Source organism: Podarcis muralis, chromosome 16, assembly GCF_964188315.1.
Source record: "Podarcis muralis chromosome 16, rPodMur119.hap1.1, whole genome shotgun sequence".
Classification (NCBI taxonomy): Eukaryota; Metazoa; Chordata; class Lepidosauria; order Squamata; family Lacertidae; genus Podarcis; species Podarcis muralis.
In genome coordinates this window covers 14,089,902-14,116,137 of record NC_135670.1, presented here as the reverse complement: position 1 = coordinate 14,116,137, position 26,236 = coordinate 14,089,902, and the positions used below count along the sequence as shown (strand labels likewise).

Genomic DNA, 26,236 nt, shown 5'->3' with positions numbered 1-26,236 from the left:
GCCACAGTTTCATGTTTTTTAATAAATTTAAGAACAGCCCCGTTCAAACCCTGTTCTGTCCCTCCCCTCCCCCCCCCCACCCCTCCCCAAAGTGGCAACAGCAAAAAACCAGAACTAGGGCTAGGAGTCATAATCCTCCTCGTCTTCCTGGGCTGGCGCAAGCGGCGCAGGTGGGGGCGCAACTGGCACCGTCCCCATTGGTGCAGTGACAGGCAGAGGTATTGCGGGAACCGGCGGGGAAGTGAAATGTAGATACGGTGTTGGAGCACTGCAGGGGAAGAAAAAGGGGGGTCGGATTAGTGTGCAGGCCAAGGCACTTTTTCTATAGCTTGGGGGTGATGAAGCTGTTTTCCAGGCCTGGGGTGTGTGGGTGTGTGCCTGTGGCCCTCCAGGCGCTGTTGGACTACAACTCCCAGCACTCACAACCATTTGCCATGCTTGTTAGGACTGATGGGAGTCGGGAGCCCAGGAATATCTGGAAGGCTGCAAGTCGTCCCTGTCCCCTCTAGGCTCAGAAACAGATCAGGGTTTCTTTGGTGAGGAGAACAAATAACAGCAGCCTAGTCTTTAAGCCAAGGCTGGTGCCAGGACTGAAAGGGGCCATAGCAAAGTGGCGTCCGGTCCCTGCCCCCAAAGCACACAGACGTCAACAGTTTTGGGGCAGCCGACAACAGCACTTGAATCCCAGCTTGACGGCTAAAAGGGCAGAGCTCCCAACCGCAATTCCTGACACACTGCTGGCCAAATGCAATAAGCAGGAGCACACTGAAAATATTACGTGGAGAGATGTGTGGCAGGTCGCACAGGAGGAGGGGCGATGTGGGACACTTCCTCCTCCCCGTTGCTCTCGCTGTCTTCAGAGTCGTCCTGCACAGGCCGGAGGGAAAAAAGGGTCACCATGGAACGATGCTATGCTCTTGATGCCAGCCTATCATTTACTCAGAGCAACCAAGCTAGTTGGATCCTGCAGCCACATCTTTTGCCCTTCTAGTGCAGGCAGCCGAAATGTGTTTCCTGGGCTGCTTCCAGCCCAGCAGACCCGATTCACACTGCTGTGCAAGGACAGTGCACTGAACACAACAGGAGCGGGGAACCTGAGACTTGTGGGCCAAGCGTGGCCCCCCTAAGCCTCTCCATCCAGCCCTCAGGACCCTTCCCCCCCCCCCCGCCCACACTCGGATGCCTCTTGCTTGCTTGGAAGGAGGGGAGAGGGGTTTGTATGTGCGCAGGCAAACTAGCCTACTGTACAAAGGGAAGATTCACCTCCATTGCTGGATGTGGCCCCGGGGAGGCTGCCTAGAAAGGAATGCGGCCCTTAGGCTGAAAAAAGGCTCCCCACTCCTGGGATACAACCAACATCACTGCCACAGCCCACTGCTTGGAGGCTGGACAGTCTAAAACAACATAAGAAAAGAGGGTGGAATATCGAGGAATAAACTGTGTATGTCCGATGAAGTTGGGCTGGAATCGGGGCATGGCATTGTGGGGCACTTGCCAAGGCCTCACTGCCCACCCACTGAGCTCCTTGCGGTTGTGGCCTGCTCAGCTGCCCATCCCAAGTGTGAGTGAGCAGGGAGGCCTCAGCACAACAGCTCCTGCCTGCCTGCCTTGCTGCCGCCTCCTGGGCAGTGCGGCCTGGCAGGCCCAGAGGGGAAGCATACGGGCCGTGAGCACAGTGGCAAGCGGGAGGAGGCCACAACTTCACCCCCCTGTGAAGAATCACCGCTGAGATGAGGCAAGGGTGGCTCCAAAAAAGTTAACCATCTATAGATAGCAGAAAAGGAAGGGGCCGAAGCAAGAGGGTGGTTTTTCCAAGCAAAACCACCAGGGGGAAGGAAGATGAAGAGCAGCCGCTTTGGGTTTCTGTTCACACAAACAGAAACCGAAAGTGGGTCAAGAGACTGTACATGGGCATCCACCAAGGGGGGTGACGATACAGTTGATCCCCCTCCCTGGAGGACCTGCTTCGTCCTCTCTGTGGTTTACTCCACCCGGAAAAAATCCTGCGGGCGCCCATACGGCCCGCATTTTTCTGGGGTTCTTCAGGATTTCATTTAAAGGAGGGAGGGAGGCGGGATGAGAAAAGAAAGAGAAAGGAGGAGGAAAAACAGGGTCAGATGGTTAATTAACTTTTTAAAAAGTGTTTCTGGACTGCAATTAGAAGAGGGTTTCAGTTTCTGAAGACACTCAAAACCATGCCAGCCCACCTCTTGCTCCGAGTCTGTGCCCGACTGCTTCGGATCCCGTCCTTTGCCTGGGCCGCCGTTCTTTCGCCCAGTGCCAGGTTTCCGGCCCCTGAACCAGAGAGGAAAAGAAAGTGGAGACAGGTGTGCGGAAGAGGCCTCCAGGTTAGGCTATGCAATGCGTTGTTCATGGGGCTGCCCCTGAAGACCATTTGGAAACCGGGGCTCAATTGCTGGCTTTGACCCTTACCGCCTTGCAAAACTCAAGACCCCTATCTCTAAAGGCTGCCTTCCACTATATAAACCTCCTGAACCCTGAGATCGTGTCCCCCATTGCCCTTCTCTGCATCCCACCTTTGAAGGAGTTCCAGAGAGTGGCGAGAAGAGAAAGGGGCCTTTTCTGTGGTAGCTCCGCACCTCTAGCAAGCTCTCCCCAAGGAGGTCTGCCTGGCACCAACCTTGCCAGGCCAAGACATTTTTGTTTTCCTGGTCATTTGGGCAGCACCAATGATGGGATGTGTTGTTGTTTTTTGTTTTGACTACATTTTGAATATAATGACGCATTTTTATTCATTACTGCACCTCACTCGTCCTGTAAATTGCTTCAGGGATTTTTGCTGGGGGAGTGATTCATATAATTAAATACACCTAAAGCAAGCCTCCCCAGGAAAAGTCTCCACTTTCACCAGGCAGACACAAACAGCGGCTCAGAAACTGATGCTCTGCCACTTGGCTATGGCCCAACACATGTCATGTGTAGCCACTGAGAGCTGAAATTCCTGGTTCTAGTCTTAGCTCAGCCGGACTGGTCTCTTGACAAGGCTGGGGAAGCTGCGGTCCTCTGGAGGTGTGTTTACTTAATCTCCCGCCATCCCTGGTTGGGGGGTTGATGGGAGTTTGAGCTCAACAATATCTGGAGGGCCTCCGATTCCCCATCCTCAGCCTCCCACTCACAATTTAACAAGGACAATACTAGCCAACTTGCAGGATGGTTGCAAAGGTTCCTGAAGCAGAAGCAAGCAAGTATTCATATTATGGGGAAAACCTCCCCATCTCCCTCCTTTAGCAAAGATCAGATTAGGGGAGAGGGACAGAACTTCCTCCAGTGTCTCCCATCCCACCCATTATGAAGGATGTTATCTTAGGCCAGATCAGATTATTCATCCATCTAGCCCCGTACTGTCTACTCTGTCTTGCAGAGGCTGTCCAGGGTCTGAGGCTGAGAAGGATCTTAGCCACCTCCTGCCAAATGGCCATTTTTTGGGAAAGTGGAGAGATGCAATCGGGGATCGAACCTGGGACCTTATGCTACGGGGGCTTCCCCCCTCCCTTCCTACCTCCTGGAAACTTTCTCCCCCTCCATGAGGTTATCCTCCGCGTCTCCTTGCATATCTGGCACGGAGGCAACAAGGTCCTTCAGGAAGTCAAACTGTTGCTCCAGCTCTATGCATTGTTTCCTGCAAAACCAGATGACAGGCTTAGATGGGAAATCCAGACACAGCTGATGCAGTGACAAAACTTCTGTTTAAAATCAGGGGGACGGGGAGACAAGTTTCTAGCCCTCATGGTTTCAAATAAAGGTTACTAGATTTGTGAAGGCAGGCAGCTAGCTGCCTTCAACTTAGTGGGACTGTTGATGTTTCTCCAATGGGCCAGGGACCACCAGTGGGTCTTAAGTCTACTTTAAAGGGTGTTTCAGGGCCACAGCTCACACAGTGCTTCCTCACTCTTCCAATGTGGCCTCTGACTTTTGGGAGGAGCAATGCCAGCAAACCTGTATGCTTGGTAAAGGTGGGTGGGAAAGAGAAATAAAAGAGAAAGAGGCAGGGGAGGGAAGGAAGGAAGGTCTCACTCCTCTGAAAGGAAGAAGCCAGAGGAGGTACTGAAGGAAATCAGAAAGAAAGAAAGTTAATTTTTTTTAAGTAAATGAAACAAAAAGGAATATGATAACAGTCTAAAGCTGCTGCAGAAGGAAGAAGTGAGTGTAAAAGGAGTGGGCAGAAGGAATGAGAGAAACTGGGAAGTTTGGAGGGGGGAATTAGATACATGTATGAAAGAAAAAGACGAAATAACAGGAGGTAAGTAAGTAAAAAATACTTTCGAGAGGCATGGTTGGGGGAAATAAACAGTTTAAAATAAAAACGCTTTCTGCACTTCAAGCCAAAGCACTTGAAGCTCAACAAATTCTGCCTGATACGGGGAGGCTGAACTGCAATACTTCCACAGCCAATGCCTGTGCTTACTTTGAGGAAAGCTGAACTGGGGAACTCCTTGCCACAAGGAATATACACATTTCCAAAACGGGATTAAAAACCAAGGAGAGACGATGTCAGTAATTGCCAGCTGATTGCACCAACTCTGCCTCTACCCGCCACCCTTTCATGACTGGCTCTGCCCCTGCACCTTGATGTGCAGCTGGTACTCACAAGTGCGATGTGGTCATGGTCTTGGCGTTCCTGGACTGCGTCACGTGACAGGCCTTCTTCAGTAGCGATTCTAGAAAGAGCTCCAGCGCCCGAGCTTGGGGAGACCTACAGTTAAGGGATGCTGTGAAGGGAGCCACCCCCCCAACCCCCTGAGAATGTGCAGAGAGTGCAAAGCCTCACACAGGAGGCTGTCTGAGGTCAGATTTGTCCATCCAGTCATAGGGAACTTGTCAGGCGCCCCAAATATAGTGGGACAACAGCTTCATCCTCATCCCTGAGCACGGGCCATCCTGCCTGGGGCTGACTAGCAGCAGGTCCCTGCTGGGGAAAAAATTCACATATTGCATCCAATACGCCCCTTTGGTTTTAGATAGTACATGAGTAGACGAGTCTAAAATGCCTGGGACGCAAATTTTCACAGCCCTATAGTGGCAACGGTGGCTCATTTACCAGAAGTAATTTATTCAGTGTTAGCTCTGGAAGTGTATTCACTATTCCAGGGGTCAGCAAACTTTTTCAGCAGGGGACCAGACTATATTTTTTTGGGGGGGAAATGAACGAATTCCTATGCCCCACAAATAACCCAGAGATGCATTTTAAATAAAAGGACACATTCTACCCATGTAAAAACACACTGATTCCCGGGCCAGATTTAGAAGGTGATTGGGCCGGATCAGGCCCCAGGGCCTTAGTTTGCCTACCCATGCACTATTCTGACCAAACAATGCCTCCTAGAGCAAAATATATGTAGGAGGCTTAGTTTGGTCGGAATCGAATTCCTACAGGTTCCTCAAGCCATCTCCTTGGGGCAAGACACATTCCCCCACTTGGCCTCCTTGCACTTCTCCCCAAGGCTTAGGGGGCGGGCAGATCCAGGCAATGTGACGAAAAGGATACAGATAATCACAGGAACAGCCGCCGCCACCTTGCCAATCTCCTCGTCAGTCTGCATTATCTTCTTGATTCGAGCCTTTTTAAAAACAAAAAACGGAGAATGGAAGAGGGTATTAAAACGGAACCCTGGCTTCTCAGATTTCAGCTGGACTTAGCCAAACAGCCTGTAAGATCTAGAAATTTTGTTTCCTGAGTTTGAAAAAATTCAACTTAGCTGGTCACAAAGCTGAATCACATCCCTGGTAGTCCCCACATTTTACATGCCTGTGGAATCACAGAATACAACCCTCACCTCCAACCACTCGATAATAACCAGGGCCTTGAACTGGCGCCTTGGAAACTAGCTGGAAGACCAAATTTGACACACACTGTACTTCACCCCTATTAACAAGGGAATGGGGCTGTGTGCATGCCATCCATTTAAAGCACATGACCCCCCCCCCCAAAAAAAAGTATCTGTAATTTATTAAGGGTTCCGGGAACTGTAGCTGAGTTTAGAGTAATCTATAGTTCCCAGGATTCCTTGGAGGAAGCCATGTGCTTCAAATGTGATGTGTGTGCATGGCCACAGTAGTGGTGCCTCACTTCCCAACAGGGGTAAACGACAGAGGGCATCAGTGCCACCGGTTTGCCAGCTAGCTCCCAAGTCTAGTTCAAAGTGCTGGTTATAATCACTGCAGAGGTGACGTTTGAACTGGAGGCTTTCTGCTTAGGTGGAACAATCACTCATTGGGTGGCCCTAGAAGCAAACACTAGGAAACACTTTAGAAATTGAAGAGGTAATCCTGGAACTCAACCTCAGCCCAGGGGATCATCTATTTTGGAAGCCCAATGGTCCAACTCTGTAGCCCACAGAGTAAAAAAACAACAACAAAACCTCCAAGGGCTCCTCTAAGCACATGCAGAGTGCATCCCCGCCCCCCAGATAACTATTAAGTGACTTGGACTGGGTGACCAAGGCTCAGCATCTCTCCTAAGCACTAAACCAGGGAAGGGGAACCTATTGCCCTCTAGACTGATGGGAGCTGGGGCGGCCATGGATTTCCCCAGCCCTGCACTAAAGCCTTCCCCTGAACTCTGCCTTGGCACCTGGGGTGCAGCAGGGAGCTGCCAGCGAACAACCAACTTGGGTAAAAAGACACACTGCTCTCGGGAAGCTAGCTTTTCAGCATCGCACCCAGGTTGTCCCATGGGTTGGCAGGAAGGACTGTGCTGCTGGGCTTGCTGAAGGACAGCCCTCAGGCACCATTGTCTGCCAGAGTCAAGAAAGGCTAGGATCCACTGCAGGGCAAGAGAGTGGGGCACCTGGGGCATTACGATGCTTAAAGTGGAAATGCCCAGCCTAGCTTCACGGGGGTTGGGTGGAGAGACCCATAGTTCAGCGCCAGAACACAGGATTTGCATGCAAACTCTTCAGCATCTCCAGATCAGTGTAGACCAGGAGTGAGGAATGCTTTTTAGGCAGAAGGCCAGAATCCCTTGTGGACAAGTTTCTGGAAGGGGGAGGACCAGAGGCAAAAAGCAGATAGAACTCCTGCCTTTGTGGAGCAGGCTGCATTCCGCACCCTCCACCCAGGCTAGCAAGAGGCCTTATCTCAGTCAAGGACATTTCTCAGCCGAGCCAAGACAAAACACTCAGGGAAGGCAGGGAGGAAGGCCAGTATGGGGTGTGGCCTGGGGAGCAGATACTGTCAACTGAGAGTCCCAAGGTCCCGGCTGAACATCTTAGAGAGCCCCATCTGCTCCCCAGCATGAGGCTCCCCATCTCTGGTTTATATTGGGCTAGGTGAACTAGTGGTCTGGCTCTGTCCAAGGCAGATTCAGGCAGGTAGCCGTGTTGGTCTGACGCAGTCGAAATAAATTAAAAAATTAAAAAATTGTCCAATAGCACCTAAGAGACCAACTAAGTTTGTTCTGGGCATAAGCTGAAGTGTGCATGTCTAAGGCAGTTTCCTATGTGAATTAGCTGTTTATCCAGAATCATGAGGGCAAGAGTCTTGTTTCTGTTTTAGGGTGCAAGAACACATGCTTTACATGAAGAAGGTCCCAGATCTCCAGGTAAACCCCATAACCTCCAGTTAAAAAGGATCAGGCAGCAATTGATGGGAAAGACACTGGCCGGCCTGAAATTTCAGACAGAGGAAGAGGATTGATGGGAGATGGAATTTACCAACACCTGCAAAGTCACGCGCTTCTCAACCCTAAGGAAAGCCCAATCCTATGCATTTGTGCTCCGAAGTAAATCTCATGGGTTTTACAACTCTCATGCTTGTACAAGTCAAAGGATAGCAGGACATGTTCCAGGAGAGGCTCACATGTGTCCCTCCAGATTTTTAAAATTTTAATTTAATTTAAAAAATTAATTGAAATATAAAATCTTACATTCAGCTAGGAAAATTAAACCAAATTGTTTTTCAAATGACAAAGCAGAATAAAGTAAAAATTAAAATACATAATCATATTCATGTTCTTATTATGTATTTTGTGTTTTTTATATTGCAATTTTAAGTTGTGAACTCCCAATAATAATAATAATAATAATAATAATAATAAACACTGTCCCAAAAGGCAGTGAAAAGATAAAACAGCCAGTGTTGTAATAATGTCCTATACAAATGTACCATGAGTCCATCCATGCTTGGAATACATGTGGGTGATCAGCAGTCTCTTGATCACTCCATCACAAAAAGGTTTTTGGGACCAAGGAAAGAAGGAAGGAAGGAAGGAAGGATAAGAGGTTTTATAAAATGATGAAAGGTGCAAAGAGACAAAAATAATCTGTCTTGCTCCAAACACAGGAACCCAGGTTTTCCACCAAAATTGTCCAGCAGCAGCACTTTGGACAGAGAAAAGAAAATGCAGAAAGCCCTTCTACAAAAGAGGCACCCACCAAGTAGCCTTACTCTAAGACCTCAGGTTGGCCCAGGACCCAACAATCAACATTAGCAAATAGCAGAGGAAATAAACTCGGACCTATTCCATGCCAGGAGAGGGAAACCTGCTTCCCTCCAGGTGTTGCTGGACCGCTGACCATGCTGGCAGGGGCCAATGGGGGCTGCAGTCCAACAACAGTTCTGGAACTAGTGGCCACGCAGATGTGGGCAGACTCCAACTCCCATCAGCCCCAGCCAACATGGTCAATGTTCAGGGATGATGGGAGTTGTAGTCCCAACAACTTCTGGAGGGTCATGGATTCCTCAGGAGCCAGATTGTATCTTGCAAAGGCCACAGAGAGCAGAGGGCACATCTTCCACAGGGGCTACAAAAGGCTTGTCTATCAGGTCAGGGAACCAGTTCCTGTTCAGTTGTTGTTGCACGACACCTTCCGTCATCCCTGACAAGTGACAAGGGACCACGCTGGCTCTGGCCGATGAAAACTGCAATCAAGCAACATCTGGAGGTGCATCAAGCTTATTCGAAGGAGGATTTTGTTTTGTATTTTATTGGAAAACGGGCTACACTCACTGAATTGCTAAATCAGAAAACCTCTCCTATGGGTTTTCTCTTCTGTGCGGAGGGATCAGTTGCCTGTGTGTTCGAGGTTACATTTTATTCCCTGGGGCAGGAAGGCAGTGGGGGTGGGGGAGGCAGGCTTGTGTGTCTATTCCAGGAGTGGGGAACTTTTGGCCTTCCAGATGTTGCAGAATTATGACTCCCAGCAGCCAATGGCCAGGGGGGTGATGGGAGTTGTAGTTCAGCAACATCTGGAAGGCCAAAGCTTCCCCATACCAGGTCTGTTCTAATAAACAGCAAAAATAAGGGGTTCTTAAGACTTCTATAGGCAAGCAGGCACGAGTGTCTTTTAGGGAGGGGTCTGTATTACCTGCTTTCTTTTCTCTCACCCCCCCCCCTTCCCACATCTTGCTTGAAGCATATGGGAGGTACGGGGGGGGGCAAGTGAAAGGGAAGTACAGTAATTTGCTGCCTTGATTAATTTATTTAGGCAGCCACCCTAGCCGTGTCTACTCAGCAGTTTCAATGGGGGTCCCCCCTCCCCAGCTTCAGCGGGCTTAAGATCGCAGCCTCAAACTCTCTGGGGATTCTGCAGCGGCCGGGGTGGGGTGGGGAGGAGGGTGGCAGTCCGAGAAGCAGCCCCGGCACTTTTTGCTCCCTTCCTCCGGGGCAAGAGGGGCTCCGCTGCTGCGGGCCGGGCTTTGGTGCAAGCTCTACCCCGGGGTAAGGCAGGCGAGGGGAGGGCAGCCGCGGGGGATCTCACCGGAGGAAAGCGCGCATTGTACTTCTTCTTCTTGCTCGGCATCTCCTCTCCTCTTCCTCCTTCTCCTTCTTCCTCCTCCTTCTCCTGCTGCCGGGCCTGCAGCGAGCGAAGAGCCGGATCAGGATCACCTCGGAAGGAGCCGCCTCGCCCGACCCGGCCAAGCAGCCTCCGCCGCCGCCTCCTCCTCCTCCTCGCCGCCCGCCGCGCGGGTCCTAACGCCGCCTGGATCGAGGCGGAAAGGCATGAATGGGCGCTCCTTCCCCCGAGAGCGCGAGGCCCATTCATAAAAACAAACCATCAGTAGACACACATCCTGCGGTGCCCGCGGAGCAAAAGGGCAGCAAAGGCTGGCTTGCCTGCCACGTCAAGGAACTAGCGCACAAAGCGGGAGCCCCCAGCCCACCCGCAAAGGCGGAGATGGGGGAACCTGGGACTCCGCACAGGTCGTTTGCCTGCAAACTCCCATCAACCCCGCCGGCCAGCAGGGCCAATGGTCAGGGGGGTGGGAGTAGCGGGGCGGGGTAACCACTTCTGGAAGGCCTCCACCCCCTAGACTCGAGTTCAAAGTTAGGTAAGCAGGAGACTCCCTCCGCCCCCCCCCCCCCAAGTAGAAGCTCGAAGGGGGACGGAGAGGGAGCTTCTGAGCTACATGCACGCACGACTCGTTTCATAGGAGCATGGGGACCCCGAGGGTCATCTAGGCCACCCCCCTGCAATGCAGGAATCTTTTTGCCCAGCGTTGGGCTCCAACCCACGACCCTGGTCTTAAGAGTCTCATGCTATCCCGCTTCGAAGTAGTTTGCCATTTAAGGGGCTTAATCATGCTTACTTGAGAAGGGAGTCCCACTGTGTCCAACAAGGATGACTGTCAAGTAAATGTTCATAAAATAGCTGCCCAAAGATGAAAGAAAAAAGAAAGAAAGAAAGAAAGAAAGAAAGAAAGAAAGGGCAACAACTATGATGTAACAATCAAATGATAGCAGCAATTTTAAAAATTCATTTGAGTACAAGACAGCTGCCATCAACAGATAGATAAATTGATATAAGGCTGCAATCCTTCTGCACAGGCTTACCCGTAAATAAGTTCTTTACTTGTTAAAGCACAATCTTTCTGTATTCCCAGAAAGAAGTCCCACTGGGTTCAATGGGCCTTGTTCCCAGGTAAGTGGGCATTAGATCAGCCTTATGTTATAAAGGCTTGCCTGAAAAGTATATCTATTTTAAAATTTTGAATTAATTTCTGCCCTGCTTTTCAATCCAAAAGGAAAACCAAAGGCAGCTTCTTTTGATATGTGAAAAGTACAATGATAAAAAGTATTGTCCAAAAGCACGAGGCATCTTGCAGAAAATAAGCAGCTTTTGGTTGGTTCCTGCCTGGATGGGGAACCCTTGTACGCCACCTGAGGTTCCACGATGGAGAAATGACAGAATATATATGTAGAAGAAAACAAGTTAAATAATGTGGGGCAGCTTCCATTGCCTTCAATACACAGGATTGCTCTGTTGTTTCCATTCCAACAACAGTGTCATTAGCTGGGTTGAAACACTTATGACAAACTTACTCGGTGGCCGCCGAGACCACATAACACCGGTCTTGAAAGACCTACATTGGCTCCCAGTACGTTTCCGAGCACAATTCAAAGTGCTGGTGTTGACCTTTAAAGCCCTAAACGGCCTCGGCCCAGTATACCTGAAGGAGCGTCTCCACCCCCATCGTTCTGCCCGGACACTGAGGTCCAGCGCCGAGAGCCTTCTGGCAGTTCCCTCATTGCGAGAAGCAAAGCTACAGGGAACCAGGCAGAGGGCCTTTTCGGTAGTGGCGCCCACCCTGTGGAACGCCCTCCCATCAGATGTCAAAACGATAAACAACTACCTGACATTCAGAAGACATCTTAAGGCAGCCCTGTTCAGGGAAGTTTTTAATGTATGATATTTTAGTGTTTTTTGGTTTCTATGGAAGCCGCCCAGAGTGGCTGGGGAAACCCAGCCAGATGGGCGGGGTACAAATAATAAATAAATAAATAAATAAATAATAATTAGGTATGTCACAGTGTCAGTGCAGTGAGAGAGACAGCTTGCCTACAACACCCTGGTATCTTCAGGAATTGATCTGAGATCTGGTGTAAAGACTTTCTGACCTACGGGTTACCAAGTTTCCTGAGTGGCAGTGTTGGGGAAATCTAGACTGTTGGGATACTGAGCTTAAAACCAGTTTCAGATGTACTGTGTACTCAATTCATTCTGCGCCCAAAGTAGCAAAAACCATTTTTCCAGCATGATTTGTGTACTGTACATAAACAATTTAAAGGTGTGATCCTAAGCTTGCCATTTCTGATCTAGCAAACCACCCCCTCGGGCCCCCCAAAAACCAGGCCTCTGTGACCAATCAAAGCTTTCCAGCTTGTTTCCTTATATACAAGCTTTTTACTTAAAAAAAGAAGCAGCTGTGGAATGCCACTTTGGACCTGTATGCTAGCTCTGCTCACTTGTAGCGCAGACTGAACAAAACAGTAGACTGCTTATTCATTTGTCAGATGAGACTTGCCAGTTAGTTTTGATGCTAAATTTCCCCCTTTTCCTGCAAAATAAAAGTAGCAGCTGTATTTCAGAAAGAACAGAGAAATGCAGGATTTTAGCCCAGTTGTGATAGGGGAACAGCACGCCCTTCCCAAGGGCTGAAGTCAGGAGTTGGCAACATCTAGCACCTGCCAGTGCCTGAGGGGAGGGGACAATGCTGTTCCTGCTGCTCCTGCTTCCATTGCCATCCATTCACTTCCAAAGTGGGGGCAGTGAGGGGCAGCAAAGCAATAGGAGCGAGCAGAAGGAAAAGCCACTGCAATGGTTTGATCACTATCTGCAATCTTTCTCTGGGCCACAAAGGGAACTGGAGGCTGAATGCAAGAGGCTGAGAGCAAGTGGGCAATTTCAAGGCGGAGGAGGGCACTGAGGAGCCCCAAACCTAAACCAAGTACTCAATCAACCAACCATTCATACAAAAGAAGGGCGGGGGGAGTAGTAGCAGGAATGAAACATGACTTTAGTTTTTTTAAGCACTGTGCCACAAATGCAAATACAGCCCGTAGTTATTATCCCTATATTGATGGTGAGGTGGCAGTGGCTTTGGCTGAGCTGCCAGCTACAATGGCTATGTTCTGCCTCCACCATGTAGAAAGTATGCCACTGATTTTGAATACCATTTGCTGGGAGTCAGGAGAGTTGCTGTTGCATTCAGATCCTGCTTGGAGGCTTCCCAGAGGTATCTAGATTGCCACAGTGAGAACAGGATGATGGGCTAGATGGGCCACTTTTATATTCTTATGAGGGGATTCCAAGGTAGCCCTGTGGTTGTCCTTTTTAAACATTTGGGCATGTGTGTGAGAGAGTGGCTCTAAGTGACAGCCATGTGGCCCCGTCTGCCCCGTTACCCTAGGCTTTTAGAGCCTGTGGCTTACATCTGCCCTGCAATGTTGTCATCTTTATATTGCAGTAGTGTGTGTGGCTGAGAAGCTCAGAATGCAGTGCAGCCCAATGCTTCCATCCTTAAATTATTTTATTTAAGGAATTTACACCCCACCCTCCAATAACATTCCCAGTTCTTCCCAGTGGCTGAAAGTGAGGCTTACAACAGCCCTGCAATGATATTATCCTCGCATCGCGGGTACTTGGGTGGGTGGGTGGGTGATGTTTCAGAAGAGCACTGCCAGGCAGTCCAGTGCTCTGATCCCCGCACTGCAGATGGGCGGGCTGGGGAGCCGTGGTTACACCATGAAGGGCTGCGATGCCAACGGAGCTCTTAACATCACATCCGACGTCAAACTAAACTGGTTTTCCGCTTTATTCCCCAGTGTAAACTACGAAGGGATTTCAACGTAGCTGCGCCTAGAGCGATAGGGACCCACCTCTCAACAAAACTCAAAACACTTAGGCGCAATCCGGAAGAAAGCGGGAGGGGGGGGGGAAAATCAGCCCTTCTGCGTCACTTCCGGTATAAAATGGAATCCTCCGCGCGCGATACACACACAAACACCCCGCCCTCTTAACAGCCTGAGCACATTTTAGAGGGGGGCTGTTGCTCCATAGAGAAGCCAACTGCTAGACCGGCACCACTCCGGACGCCCATAGGAAACAATGCCCAACATGGCGGGTTGCCATTTGTGAGAGGAGATGTGTTTTAAACCCACCCCCGTGCCCTCAGATATTTTAGGTTTGGGGCGAAGAGATAATAATCCTCAAATACTGGGAAGCGCAAAAAAAGAAGCCCCTTTTTTTTCGGAAGATAGCAAAAAAACTTTGGTTCCCTTACCTCACTTCCCTTACCTCAGTTCCCCGGCACTTCCTGTCCCCCCTCCAATGCATTCCCCGCATAACTTCCGGGCTGTGCCGCGCGCCGGGCCGCCTACGCCAGGCCGTTGGTAAGGCAACGCCACTCCAGGCGAGGCTGCTGCGAAAGGGGCTCCGGCGGCGGCGGCTTCTCTGGAGGGGCCAGGAGAGGCCCGCTCTCTCGCGCTCCTCTGTCTCGCCGGGGAGGGTCAGAGAATGGAGGGGGCTCCCGTTTGCCTGTTTATTCCAACGCCTGCCGCTCACGGCAGTCATTGCCAGTAACGGTTCGCTTTACGGTGCTCGGAATGCTTGGCCTCCATTAAGCTTCTTGTTACGCTGAGCAGCCCTGCAAGGTAGGCCAGTGTTATCAGCCCTAAGCGAGGGGGAAACTTCCTGGATGGGTCTTGCTTAATTTTTATTTTTGGCATACTCCCCACCCTTTCCCATAAGCTCCTTTGGGCGACTCCTTAACACACCAGCTGACACTGGCAATTTCTTTAGTCACTGCAGTGTTGTTGTTTTTAACAGCCACGCTCCTTCTGCAACCAGCTTATTGCTATTCCTTCCTTAGACTAAAATTTAATGCTGCCTAAAACGGCCCCTAAGTGAGGAGCTGCGTAGGTCTGCATGTGGTTAGTTTTTGTAGGTTCCCCTCCACAATTAAAAGTGTCTTTGGAGCACCCTTTGCGTTGCTGCAGTTAGTGTTGCCTTGGCAAATGGTAAATATGTCTTAAAGGCAGGGGTGGGAAACCTTTATCAGCAGCTAAAGGGGTCGCGTTCCTTTCTGGGCCACATGGCAATGATGAGCAAAGCCAGAGGCAAATGTGGGCTGAAATGCAGATTTTACCTTTGCACAGTAGGCTAGTCGCACACCCCTCCGTATCTTCCATCCAGACAAGCAGTTCAAAAGCACATCCCATCTTGCAGAGGCAGATTTAGGGGAGCAGGTTTGCCTGCACTGGCACCGGGCTGTGAGGGCACTGTGAGGGATGCCACAACCATTAAGTAGAATGAAGTTGAGTGGCGGGGATATGCACCAAATTTTGGCACCTCACAGGGCGCTACTAAAATTCGAAAGCCCGAAATCCAGGCAGAAACGTTTGTAGTGAGAAGCAGGTTGAGTGAAGGGTCTGGATTGGGGAATAGATCAGAGGGCCAGATAGCCAAGTCTGGAAGGCTGCATTTGGCTGCTGGGCCTGAGCTACCCTCCCCATGCATTAAACTATACTGATGCTTTTACATTGATAATGTTAAGTCATTACTAACTTAAACTTTACTGAATTCAGTGACTAAGCCTGGATCCAACCCTTGGTGCGTAGTGCTTGAAAGGGTTGTGTGTGTGTGTACAAAATGTTTAACTATTTGTATTCCATTTTTACTACTTGGAACGTATTGTGGTTGGAATGGAGGAAGCTGCCTTATACTGAGACCCTTGGTGCATCTCGCTCAGTATTATTTAAATTGACTGGCAGAGGCTCTTCAGTGTTTCAGACATGCGCCTCTCCCTTCTTCTAGTACATGTTGCTCTTCTGTTATCCTTGCAACAAGGTTTTGAGGCTGATCAAGCAGAGAGCTAGTAACTTTCTGTAGAAGGCTGCCTGCTGAGCTGGGGTTTGCAGCCAGGTCTCACATCCAAGGCTAGTGTTCTGCACCATACTGCCCAGCAGTTTTGAGTAACTAAAAAAAAAAAGTATGTGTGATGGTGGTGAACTTCAGTTGCTACTGCTCACTCTAGAATTCCTGTTTTATAAATTCCAAGCTGGGTTACAGTTACAGCTAAATAGTTACTGGACACGTTTGGTAATGACCTCAGGGCGAGTGAGGCTTGGCCTCAATTCTCTAATCTGTAAAATGGGACTGTGTAGAGAATTTGCCTTGTTGGCTAGTTGTATGAAGGAAGGAAACATTGCAAGCTAGGATATATGACAGCAGGGACCAGGCAGGCTGCCTCGTTTATTACATTTTGCTTTGCCCTCTCCTTCTTTGTCAGGTGCCCTGCAGTGCCATGTCCAGCCAGGATGATAAGACAGGGAAGGAAAGTGCTTTTGCAGCAGAGCAGCTGGCTGCTGAGTCCATGGCGGCAGATATGGACCCCTGGGTAGTTTTTGATGCTCGCAAGACTCCCCGGGCCGAATTCGAGGAGTGGCTGCAGACCTACCAACCGTCCCGTGTGTCCCGGTTTGGTGACCCCGAGTGCAATGCTGAGCCGGTGGGTTGGATAGCAGTGTATGGGCCCCGTTTCTGTCCTGAAGCTGGCGATGTGGTAGGGCTGCAGGAGGACTGGGAGCTGCTGCAAGCCAGCGGGCGCCACATCACCTTCGACATGGTCAAGGAGCTGGCGCTGAACCGGCGAGTGCTGACCGGGAAGTGGCTCATGCACCTGGATAGTGGCTTCAAGGTGGACCATGCCTGGTGTGGCATTGCCCGTGCGGTGCTCGACGGGCGCATTGGCGTGGCCAAGGTCAGCCCCTGCTGCCCCGACTCGGAGCGCAAGCAGGTCATCTGTGTATACACAGACGACTTCACAAATGAGGAGCAGGTGCTGGTGGCCGATGCTGTGATCCGCACCACAGGGGTCAAATGCTTGTTGTCCTACAAGCCTGATGTTTATACCTACTTGGGCATCTACCGAGACAACCGCTGGCACCTTTGCCCCACCATCTATGAAAGTAAGTTTGATTTGGAATGTATCCCTCGGCGTTCACGCATCACCAACAAAGTGAACAACATGGAAGTGACTTAAAACGTGTTCCTTTGGATGTGTGGCTCTTCCAGGGGAATGGTGTTGTGGCTGGGAGCTACAGGTCCCAGTGCCCCTCCCCTTTCGCTCCCCCTCAGAGAGACCACATTACAGTTGCCAAGCACAGGCTGGCAGGGATGCTGGAGGCAGGATTTCAGCACTGGGTGGCAGCTGCCTGCATTGGTCTTCCTGCAGCCACATTTAAGGACACCTGAATTTATCTTTCAATGGAGTGTGCTGCCTTCCTTGTTTTCAAGAACTTCTTACCAGGAGTGCATCACTGCACTTCTTCCTCAGTTGCCTGTGCGTTTGCTTTCATATCCCCTTCCCCAGTCACTTTGGGTATCAAAATAAATGCACACACTCCCATTTAATGACAGGTCAGTAGAAAGATTGCTGTAGCAGTCAAAAAGAAAAGGGTGGCAAGTCAAATGATCTCTTATTTGACAAATCCTTGCATGTTTAGGATATGAATACTCAACACGGTGTCTTCCAAATGCTTTGGTCTGCAACTCCCAGCATCCTTGACCATTCACCATGGGAGTTTTAGTCTAAAACACCTGGAGGGTTTGGCTACCTCTGTGCTAAGAGGCGTCATACTTTCTAACAATGCAAAACATTCCCATCTTGTAGAATAATCTAAGCAGACTATGGGGAGTTCTGTGAAACACAAAAGTTTGGATATTCTTGCTTCCAACAGTTTCATCTAATTTTGCCACAGGTTCCCCAGGCCTGCCATAATGCCTGGGAAAAGTAGTTTCTAGGAAAAATTTTCATCAGAAACTACTAATGGTTCACCAGGGAGGTGCTGTGTAATTTTGAAAGAGGGGCTAAACATAGACACTATCCCAACAAAATGTGTTGGGAGAACAAGTTTTACTCATTTAAGGGAATGTCTCTCAACATTTCTTTCCTCTTGAGGCTGTGGAAAATAAATTTGATTCAGCAGCACTTGCCTACCTGTAAAATAGGTTTTTAAAAAATAAAGTGATTTTGTCTTCTTGCTGAATGTTTATTGCCAGGAGGGTGTGTGGGAAGAGAGAATGGAAATGGAAGAGGCAAGCAGGCCAGCTGGCACCAGTCTTTGAATTGCCTCACTTGCAATTTAAAGCTAGTTCCTACTCAGGAAACTTTGAATTTTTAAAGAGGCTTCTATACTAGGGTTGCCATAAGTCTGGAATTTGCCGGACATGGCCAGAATACGGCAGTCAGAAGCAGTGTCTGGGTGGAAATGGCTGAAATTGTCCTGGAAAACCCGGACATACGGCAACTCATGTCGGAAGTCAATATTTTGGTGAATTCCCCCCCAAAAGCTCAACTTCCATTTTTTAGATTTTGCAAAACAAACAAACAAACAAACAAACAAACACCTCCAACTTTTTGTCTGGATTTTAACTTTTTGAAATATGGCAACCTTATTATGCAGACTAAGTATGGTTATCCTTGAGAGGGGAAGGGCTGTGGCTTAGCAGTAGATTCAGTCCCCAATGACATCTCCAAGTGGAGCTGGCAATGTTCCTCGACTGAAAGCCCAAAGAGCTGCTGCCAGTCAGTGTAAACAGTACTGAAAGAGGAATCATTGTTCTGACACAGTATAAGGCAACTTCCTACGTTTCTGCATTTCGGGAACTGAAGGAAGGACCTGAACATTCTTGCACTATGGTGAACCCTGTCCATGCTCTTCAAATAACCAGTCGTACCACAAAATGAATTATGTGAAGCAGCTGTCCAGTAGTCAGAATTTGCTTTCTAGCTTGTGCATGCAACTACCATTTCAGGTAGCCTTTCTAACTGAGGGCAGTTTGTTTGGGGATTTTTTTGGGAAGCTTCTCCCCTTCAAGATACAAATGTAAGCTTGTTTCAGGGGCACATGGCTGCCATCAACCCCAGACAGCATGGCCAAAGAAGCCCAGGGAAAGTGGGAACTGGGGGTCCAGCAATATCTAGAGAGCCCTAAGCTGCCCCACGCCTGGGCTTAGGGAAAGAGCATGATGCATGTATAAACCGCACCTTCTACTTCCCTGCTTGATTCATGCAAATTGTACATGTGGATAGGGATATCTTATTTAATGTTTTGGAAGAAAAGCTAGATAAGTGTTCATAAGTGTCATAATTCTATGGGAGTGCAGGCAAAAGTAATAAAAGAAAATGGTTTTGGTTCCAGAACCTCTTTCCATTAAACAAAAATATTCTGATCAGCTGGGAAATGGGAGGGAGAAGCTTAGGAGCCAAGAAGGCTGGCTGAGCAAGATGCAAAGAGGTTGGGTGCTTAATGTAACACTCTTCGCACCAGCAAAGCCAAAATGAAAAATCAGAACATCACAATAAATTATACAACCTAAAAGAAAACAGGCACACCTATACGGTGTGCACACCTATGCTCCAGTGTTCCTTTGGTGTGCGGGCACACCTATGCTCCAGTGTTCTTTTGGTGTGCAGTTATACAACAGCCCAGGAAGCGAGAAAAAATAAGGAATTACTAAGCTGTTTTTTGTTTTAAAAAGCAGCACAATAGGGTTTATCCATGCTTCTAAATGATAATGCACTACCCCAGCCTGATGCCTACCAGATAGATGTTTTGGATTGTAATTCCCATCAGCACCAGTCAACATAGTCAATGGTCAGGAGTGATGGGACATGACAGCTTCCTGGGGGAAGGCTCCCAATTTGCCCTCTTAAGAACCTAATAGTCCCCATGGCTTCTGGATTTTATGTGACTGGGGTGGGGTGGGGTGGTGGTGGGGAGAATACCAATACAGTGGTACCTCGCAAGACGAATGCCTCGCAAGACAAAAAACTCGCTAGACGAAAGGGTTTTTTGAGCTGCTTCGCAAGACGATTTTCCCTATGGGCTTGCTTCGCAAGACGGAAACGTCTTGCAAGTTTGTTTCCTTTTTCTTAACACCGTTAATACAGTTGCGACTTGACTTCGAGGAGCAACTCATAGAATGCGGTGTGGTAGCCTTTTTTGAGGTTTTTAAAGCTTTTTGAGGTTTTTGAAGCTTTCCCAAAACTTTCCCGACACCGTGCTTCGCAAGACGAAAAAAATCGCAAGACGACAAAACTCGCGGAACGAATTAATTTCGTCTTGCGAGGCACCACTGTACTGATTTGAGGTGACATTGCCTGCAAATTAAGGCCACAGTTCCCAGATCTTCCTTCCACAAGTCCTTACGGAAACCACACCCCAATTCCACGATAAAAAGAAAACTGCCAGGCTGAGGCTTCTGTTTATTTTTAGGAACCTGCTATAGGAAGAAGAAAGCAAGAATTGCCACATCAGATAACAAAAAAAGAAGAGTGAGACAACTGTGGACCAATAACAGCACTTAAGTGGTTAACTATCTTGACACACCCACCCACCCTTAAAAAAATGCAGCAAATAGTATTTAAAAAACAAGGCGCAATCCCACCCCCACCCTGGACATAACCTTGGCTGCCCCTGCTGGCCTGGCAGCTGCTTTCCCCACCAGACCCTGTTGGCAGCAGGCTGCATCCTAACCTGGGATAACTGGATCTCTCTTCCGCTTTAGACCTTGTGTCTGAGTTCAGCCATCTGAGGCTTTTGGTCTATCTTCCCGCTGAGGAAGGGGAAGATTATCCTGCTTCCTGCTAGCTTGCTTTCCCTCTACGTGGCCTAAGCTGTCTTGCTTTTCTTTGGAGGGGTGGCATGATTTGGGGGCTGGCAGGCACTGGGTTCACGTGGAGGGTCTCAAGCCCTCACCCTAAGAGGAAACTGAGCAGGGCTAGGGCCAAACAAAGCCTGCAAGAGAAAGGCACCAAATGTCCCATTGCACCCCCTTATAGTAACGGCATTATTTTCTGAGCGGAAAGGCTCAGAGTTGGCTTGAGTACGGAAAAAGAAGTCGCCGCCTACATCCTCATGCGATTTCCCATTGTTTTATCCCCACCCCCACCCCCCCGCCACTGGCAGGCAAGGTGCAGGCCTAGAGCAGAATGACTGGGTCTGCATCCCTTTCATCCATGAGGCTGGCTTACCCCTCACAGCCTTGTTGCTCTTTCTGGCTTTAAAAAAACCCCTTATCTTAAGAGGAAGAAGTCCTGTGTGCGTGCCACAGAGACTGACACAAATCCCCAGTTAAGGCTAAGGACACTAAGGTTGAAAAATAGCCTGTGTTTTGCCACCACAAGTCCCATGTCTGTATACCCACAACAGCCTGCTAGAGTTAAGCTATTCCTTCTACAGCAAAGGACCAACAAACGATTCCAACTCTTCCCGCCTCTTCAAACATGGGCAGAAGGGACAAACCCTCACGGCCCTGGAGATGGCTGTAGGGTTTCACCAGGAAGGCCTCACCCACCAGAAGAACCTTGGGCAATGTTTTAAGGCACTCCGGAAACAGTACAGAAGTAGCTTTGCTTTTAAAATATCCTGGTACAGCTACTGTAGCATTTAGAACTGTGTGGCTTTTCATAAAAAGGTTAGAAACAGGTTTGACCTGCTGATTTTTTTTGCTTGCTGGCACAGTTCTTTAAGGCTTCTGAGCTTCCGCTCCCCCTTAATAATGTTTTGTTTGGCATGAGGAGGAGAAGGTGCCGGCTGGCGAGTTTTCAGAAGGCAACCATGGGAAGGAGGAGAGATTCTTCCCCTTCAAACAGTCAAAAACACACACAAGCTCCATAGTTCTGGAAGGAAAACAAGCCTTCAGTAGGGAAGCGAGAACTGGCTCCGCCGTGTTACCAAATGTACAACGCCCACGTCACTGGTGGCAGGGAGGAAAGAGACCTCGCCTCTGCCTAAAAGCAATGGTCCAGGCCTATAAAAACCTCATGTTCCAAGAACCTAGAGGTTGCCCCCACCCAAACACATCCTTGAAGGATAGTTCCATCCAGCGGGGGGGGGGGGGGACCACCAGAGAGGGGGAGAGTTAAGTTGGCAAAGTCTACGCAAACAAAGGGGCCACCCGGGATCTGGAGCCCAGGGACAGAAGCTGGTGGTCCTGTGACTCCACCCTTATGAGTTCAGCTGGTTCAGAAGAGAGTTCAAGTCAAAATCTACCATGGAGGAAAAGCTTTCCTCAGCAGGAAGGGCCCCCGGAAGGCCATTGTAGCAGCTGGCACCGGAGCCGCCGCCACCGCCCCCTCCACTGGGCTCCCCTTGGGCTCTCCGCTGGGACACCAGGCGGCTGATCGACTCTGGATAGGTCAGCAGAGTGCCTTGGTTGTCCTGGAGTGCTTGCTGGGCGGCCCCTTCTGTGAGGAGCTGGCAGAACTCGGCTGTGTTAATCCCCTCCAGGCTGGTGTAGGGGGCATCATCCAGGATTCCCCCGAGCTCCATGCCCCCAGCATCCGCCCCTTCGAAGTGGAGGTGCAGGAAGGCGTCTGCAATGCTGGCCTCGGCCTCCGACTCGGAGGGCTGGACCCGATGGCTCACGCCCAGGCCCGACAGATCTTCCATGTTCACCGTGCTGAAGCTGGACTGCGTAGCTGCGGTCGGAGGAGGAGCCGCCGCTGGAAGTGGGGCATGGCTGGGCCCCGTGAAGTAGGCGGGAGAAGGGTGCACCATGGCCTGGGGTTTGGAGGTGGGCAGTGGGGTTTGCCCTGATGCTCCCATGATTCCTGGGACACCTGCAAGGAAGATCAGAGAGAGGAGATGACGGCAAAGGACACATCAGCACTCTTGCATCAGTGAGAGAAGCGCCAGGGCTTCCTGACCTTCCTGGACTCCCAGCTGGCCAGGGTTTACCGGCCAGAGGATCTCAGAGCTGGTGCAGGATCTGCCCACCAGCCATGGTTTGTAAACTAAGAAGCAACCTCGGCGCCAATGCAAACACCTAGCATGTGTTAAGGCAGAGTTTCCCAAACTTGAGTTTCCAGTCTACAGTTCTCATCATCCCCGACCACTGGTCTTCCCAGCTAGGGATGATGGGAGTTGTAGTCCAATAACAGATGGAGACCCAAGTTTGGGAAATACTGTGTTAAGGGAAAGGGAGGGAAGAAGTGCATTCCCAAGAGTGGCTCCCAATTTTGCTGGGAGCCAGTGCTGCAACATCCACTCAGATGTGGCATTTTCTTTCTCTCTTTCAAAAACAACAACTTGCCAACAAGTTTCTAGATTTAAATGCTGTGATTGTGGACTTTATAAGTGTATGTTTCCTAGTGAAATCCTAGAAGCAAGCCAATAGGAAGCTGCCTTCTGCTGAGCCAGATTCACTGGGGCCCATCTCACTCAGTACTGTCTACACTCTGACTGGCAGCAGCAGTTCTCCAGGGTTTTAGGCAGGGAGTCTTTCCCAGGCCCACCTGGAGACGCCATTGGAGATTGAACCTGGGACCTTCTGCATGCAAGGCTCTGTGCCCCCTCCCACAGCAACAGTTCCAGTCATCATTCAATGGGGGAAACTGCCAGATTGTGTTACATGTTTTTCTTTTGAAAGCACAGAATATAAATAGCTTAGAGCAAGGGTGGGGAGCCTTCAGACCACGAGTCAATCTCGGCCTGCCATGGGGTCCAATTTGGCCCATCACACCCACTGACACCAATGGTGATGCCAGCTGTTGGGTTGGAGGACAGGGTTCAATCCTGCTTTGGGTGCACTGCCCTGTTCCCAGTAGAAAACAGGACCTTGCAGCCTAGGTAGCAGGGTTTAATCTCCACTCGTCTGCCAATGAGCACAGGTTTAAAAAGCCCCTTTCCCTTCTCCTTTAAGCGGGCGGAAGGGTGGACAGGAGATGAATGCCAACCAACAGTTTGAACAGAACATATACAACTCCTAAGATGCTAGTCCATATTGACATCATGGGACAAGATTCCCAGCCAGACCAATTTTCCTCGTAAGCAAGCTGTTAACTTGACAGAAGGGTTACATGAAAGGAAAGGTTAGGCATTTCTCACCGCTGATGTTGGGCCGGGCCAGGCCATGTTTGGGAACAGCAATGCGGCGCTGGGAGCGAGGTTCTGGAGCTCCGACTGTTGGGAGGGAACGGAAGGGGTCAGAACATGCAAAATCCTCCCAAGAGCCCAGCAAGGCTTCAACCCCCCCCCCCCCATGTATGGACACCGGAAGAACCCTCACTGTGAGGGAGACTCTTGCTTAGTATTGCCTGTTCTGACTGGCAGAGGGAGGGGCTCCTTCCCCATCACCTGCTCCCTGATCCTCCCAAAAGGAGATGCCAGGGACTGAACCTGGACTCTGTATGGAAAGTGTGAGCTCTTATTTACTGAGCTATAGAGGAAGCAGTATCCCCCCTGCAACATCAAACCCAGGTCTCATGAGATTCCAAGGTATACCACTTCCTGTGCTCCTCTCTGTTGGAGGCCAGTGTACTAAGAAGAGCAGGGCACGGCCCCCTCAGCCTCAGCCAGTCCATCTGCCTGCCTTTTTACTTGCAAGCAACTCACAGGGTGGCTCTGCCTGCTGGGATATTCCTCCACAGCCCTGCTCTTGCAGAACTTGGTTGGAGGAGGAGGAGGATGGGGACAAAACTAGAAGGAGTAGGCTCCACCTGCCATGGGCTCTGGGCTCTGCTTTCCTGTTGGTCTCCCTGTCTTCTGCCCCAACAGTCCCAAATGGGGCCCAGTCGCCAATGTCTCACCCCCCTGAAGGTTCTTCAACCAGCCACACCACCCTTTTCTTCTACCCCTCTAACTCGAGCCCTACCTGCAAAGGGTGTTTTCTGAACAAAGTTCTTGAAGGTGCCAAGGGTCCGTTTGCGTTTCTCGTCAATACGATTGAAGTCACCTGTCCAAAAGGAAAGGGGGGGGGGGAGAATAAGGACACATTTGCTTTGAAAGGGAGCTGATAATGTACCCTCCAATCATAGGCAACCACTGAGTAACAGGAGAGCTGGAGTCAGGGAATCACGCCTGCACACTCACAGCGGCATCTGAAATTCGCCAGGCACTGGGCGCATTTTGCTCCTGATTTTTGGCCACTTGTGAGCAAGTGAAGATGGCCCAGGTGCCAGGAAGGCACCTGACGTCTCCACCACCTGGAGGCGCATCCCTGGGGATCCTTGGATCTTGCCTGCTTTCACACACTAGCAACACACCCTTTCAAATTCTCTCTGTGGTATTTCATCTGCGCAATCAGAACTTTATTTCAGGAAGCAAAAATTCACATTGAAAAGTATGTCTTTTGAGCCACTGGGCCCCAAAATGAAAACTAGGCATTCTGTTTTGGCAACTGTAACCCTGATTCAGGGAGCCCTTTGGCACCTAACATACACCTGAGTTTCTGAGCTGGCTCACAGCTGAAAGCTTTGACCCTAAACTCATAGAGCTTAGAACCTGAGCATGCAAGAGAGGACATACCTTCATCAGGAAGATAACGGAACTCCATGGGCCCACTCACTTCCTTGTCGGATGGGCGACGCAGCTGCATCTGGACTGTCACCGGCTCCCGAAGGGTTTGGTCCATGTACGGCGGGGTCTTGAAGACAATGGCCACTTGGCGATGCACGTCGGCTTGGGAGAAGGAGCCCTTTGCCTCCCAAGAGTCCTTGAAGAAGCGGACTTCAATGTCCTCTGCAAAGGAAGCGAGGGGGGGAGGATTGAGGGGTTCAGACTCACTGAGAACGTAAGAACACAAGGAGAGTCCTGAAACTGGATCAGGCCAATGGCCCATCTAGTCCAGCATCCTGTTCTCACAGTGGCTGGCCTGGTGCTCCAATAGGAAGCCTGAAAGAAAGTCCCAAATGCAACAGTGCTCTCCCCAATTGTGATTTTTGGCAACTGGTACTCAGAAGCATTCTGCCTCCAACAGCGGAGGGTGAACCGAGTCTCATCCTCTTTTAAAGCCACCCAGGTTGGTGGTTGTTGCTACCCCTTGCTGGTGTGAAGGGTGGGGGAAAGAACAAAATGGGAAATACCAACACCTGGTCTTATTTCCTTTCACCACAAATGTGGAATCATCTCCTGTTCCCAAACTGAGAAATGGCCAACAGCACTTTTTGAAGGCAACAGGCCAAAATACCCATATACACACACCAAACAAAATGTGGAAGACTTTTAACATTTTGAACATATCAGCTGACTCCTTGAAGTTGCCTGCCATTGGGCGAGATGCTGTGACATCAGGGCAAACCTCACAGAAAAGCCCAGGACTGAAGTGGGCAAACAGTGCTGGAAGCGAAGAGGTCAGTTTGGCCACATGGTGACTATAGTGAGCCTGCATTTAAAAATGCATAAGTTAGGGAGGATTTTAAAAGGGTTGGCAGACACAGGAGGCTTTAGAGATGGTTTCAGTCATTGTTATGAGCAAAGATGTGGCTGGAAGGGCTTTTTGAGTTTTCCCCACTACACTAAAAACTGCCTTAAGAATAAGAACAGCAACAGCAACAACAACGAAACAACAACAGCAACACCATGAAAGGGAAACACACATGAAAAGTTGAACCCTTGCTGCTGTTGTCCAGAAGTCCTTTGCAGCCTCTTCCAAGGCTTGACCTCTACATCTCTTCCAAAGCCCAAGGTGGCCAATGGAAGTAAAACCCT

General features: G+C 49.8%; 3 protein-coding genes across 5 annotated transcripts in view; 1 reads left to right on the top strand and 2 right to left on the bottom strand.

Moving 5' to 3' along the window:
* Positions 1-2: 2 nt before the first annotated feature.
* DRAP1 (DR1 associated protein 1) lies at positions 3-14,040 on the bottom strand. 3 transcript variants are annotated; one of them, XM_077920161.1, is made up of 9 exons: positions 14,023-14,040; positions 10,549-10,610; positions 9,720-9,941; positions 5,507-5,579; positions 4,610-4,703; positions 3,521-3,640; positions 2,208-2,295; positions 779-867; positions 3-268 (listed from the first exon to the last, which is right to left on the bottom strand). In XM_077920161.1, exons 3-9 carry the CDS (start codon positions 9,759-9,761, stop codon positions 121-123), a joined length of 654 nt encoding a protein of 217 aa, XP_077776287.1. In that variant the 5' UTR covers positions 9,762-9,941; positions 10,549-10,610; positions 14,023-14,040; the 3' UTR covers positions 3-120. The 3 variants fall into 3 exon arrangements, with proteins under 3 accessions (XP_077776287.1, XP_028566868.2, XP_077776286.1); XM_028711035.2 differs by lacking the exons at positions 10,549-10,610; positions 14,023-14,040 and having other exon boundaries at positions 9,720-10,188; XM_077920160.1 differs by lacking the exons at positions 3,521-3,640; positions 10,549-10,610; positions 14,023-14,040 and having other exon boundaries at positions 9,720-10,194.
* Positions 14,041-14,124: 84 nt separating this feature from the next.
* On the top strand, positions 14,125-17,779 carry C16H11orf68 (chromosome 16 C11orf68 homolog). The gene is made up of 2 exons (XM_028711034.2): positions 14,125-14,392; positions 16,030-17,779. The coding sequence occupies exon 2, from the start codon at positions 16,045-16,047 to the stop codon at positions 16,780-16,782; it is 738 nt and encodes a 245-aa protein (XP_028566867.1). The 5' UTR covers positions 14,125-14,392; positions 16,030-16,044; the 3' UTR covers positions 16,783-17,779.
* A 2,214-nt stretch (positions 17,780-19,993) lies between these two features.
* RELA (RELA proto-oncogene, NF-kB subunit) overlaps positions 19,994-26,236 on the bottom strand; it is a 32,988-nt gene continuing 26,745 nt past the window's right edge. The window contains exons 8-11 of the mRNA XM_028711031.2: positions 25,055-25,267; positions 24,402-24,482; positions 23,636-23,710; positions 19,994-22,368 (exon numbers count right to left, since the gene is read on the bottom strand). Of these exons, the coding sequence (XP_028566864.2) occupies positions 21,755-22,368; positions 23,636-23,710; positions 24,402-24,482; positions 25,055-25,267 (983 nt within the window). The 3' untranslated portion in view covers positions 19,994-21,754. The remainder of the gene's footprint in view (positions 22,369-23,635; positions 23,711-24,401; positions 24,483-25,054; positions 25,268-26,236) is intronic.

Bases quoted from the DNA above. Each gene is read 5' to 3' on its own strand.
- C16H11orf68 (XM_028711034.2), top strand. From the start codon at position 16,045: ATGTCCAGCCAGGATGATAAGACAGGGAAGGAAAGTGCTTTTGCAGCA.
- DRAP1 (XM_028711035.2), bottom strand. From the start codon at position 10,004: ATGAATGGGCCTCGCGCTCTCGGGGGAAGGAGCGCCCATTCATGCCTT. The intron at 868-2,207 runs GTGGGCTGGCAT...CGGCCTGTGCAG, and splicing joins GCACAGACTCGGAGCAAGAG to GACGACTCTGAAGACAGCGA. The intron at 269-778 runs GTAATATTTTCA...CTTCCCCTGCAG, and splicing joins CCTGCCACACATCTCTCCAC to TGCTCCAACACCGTATCTAC.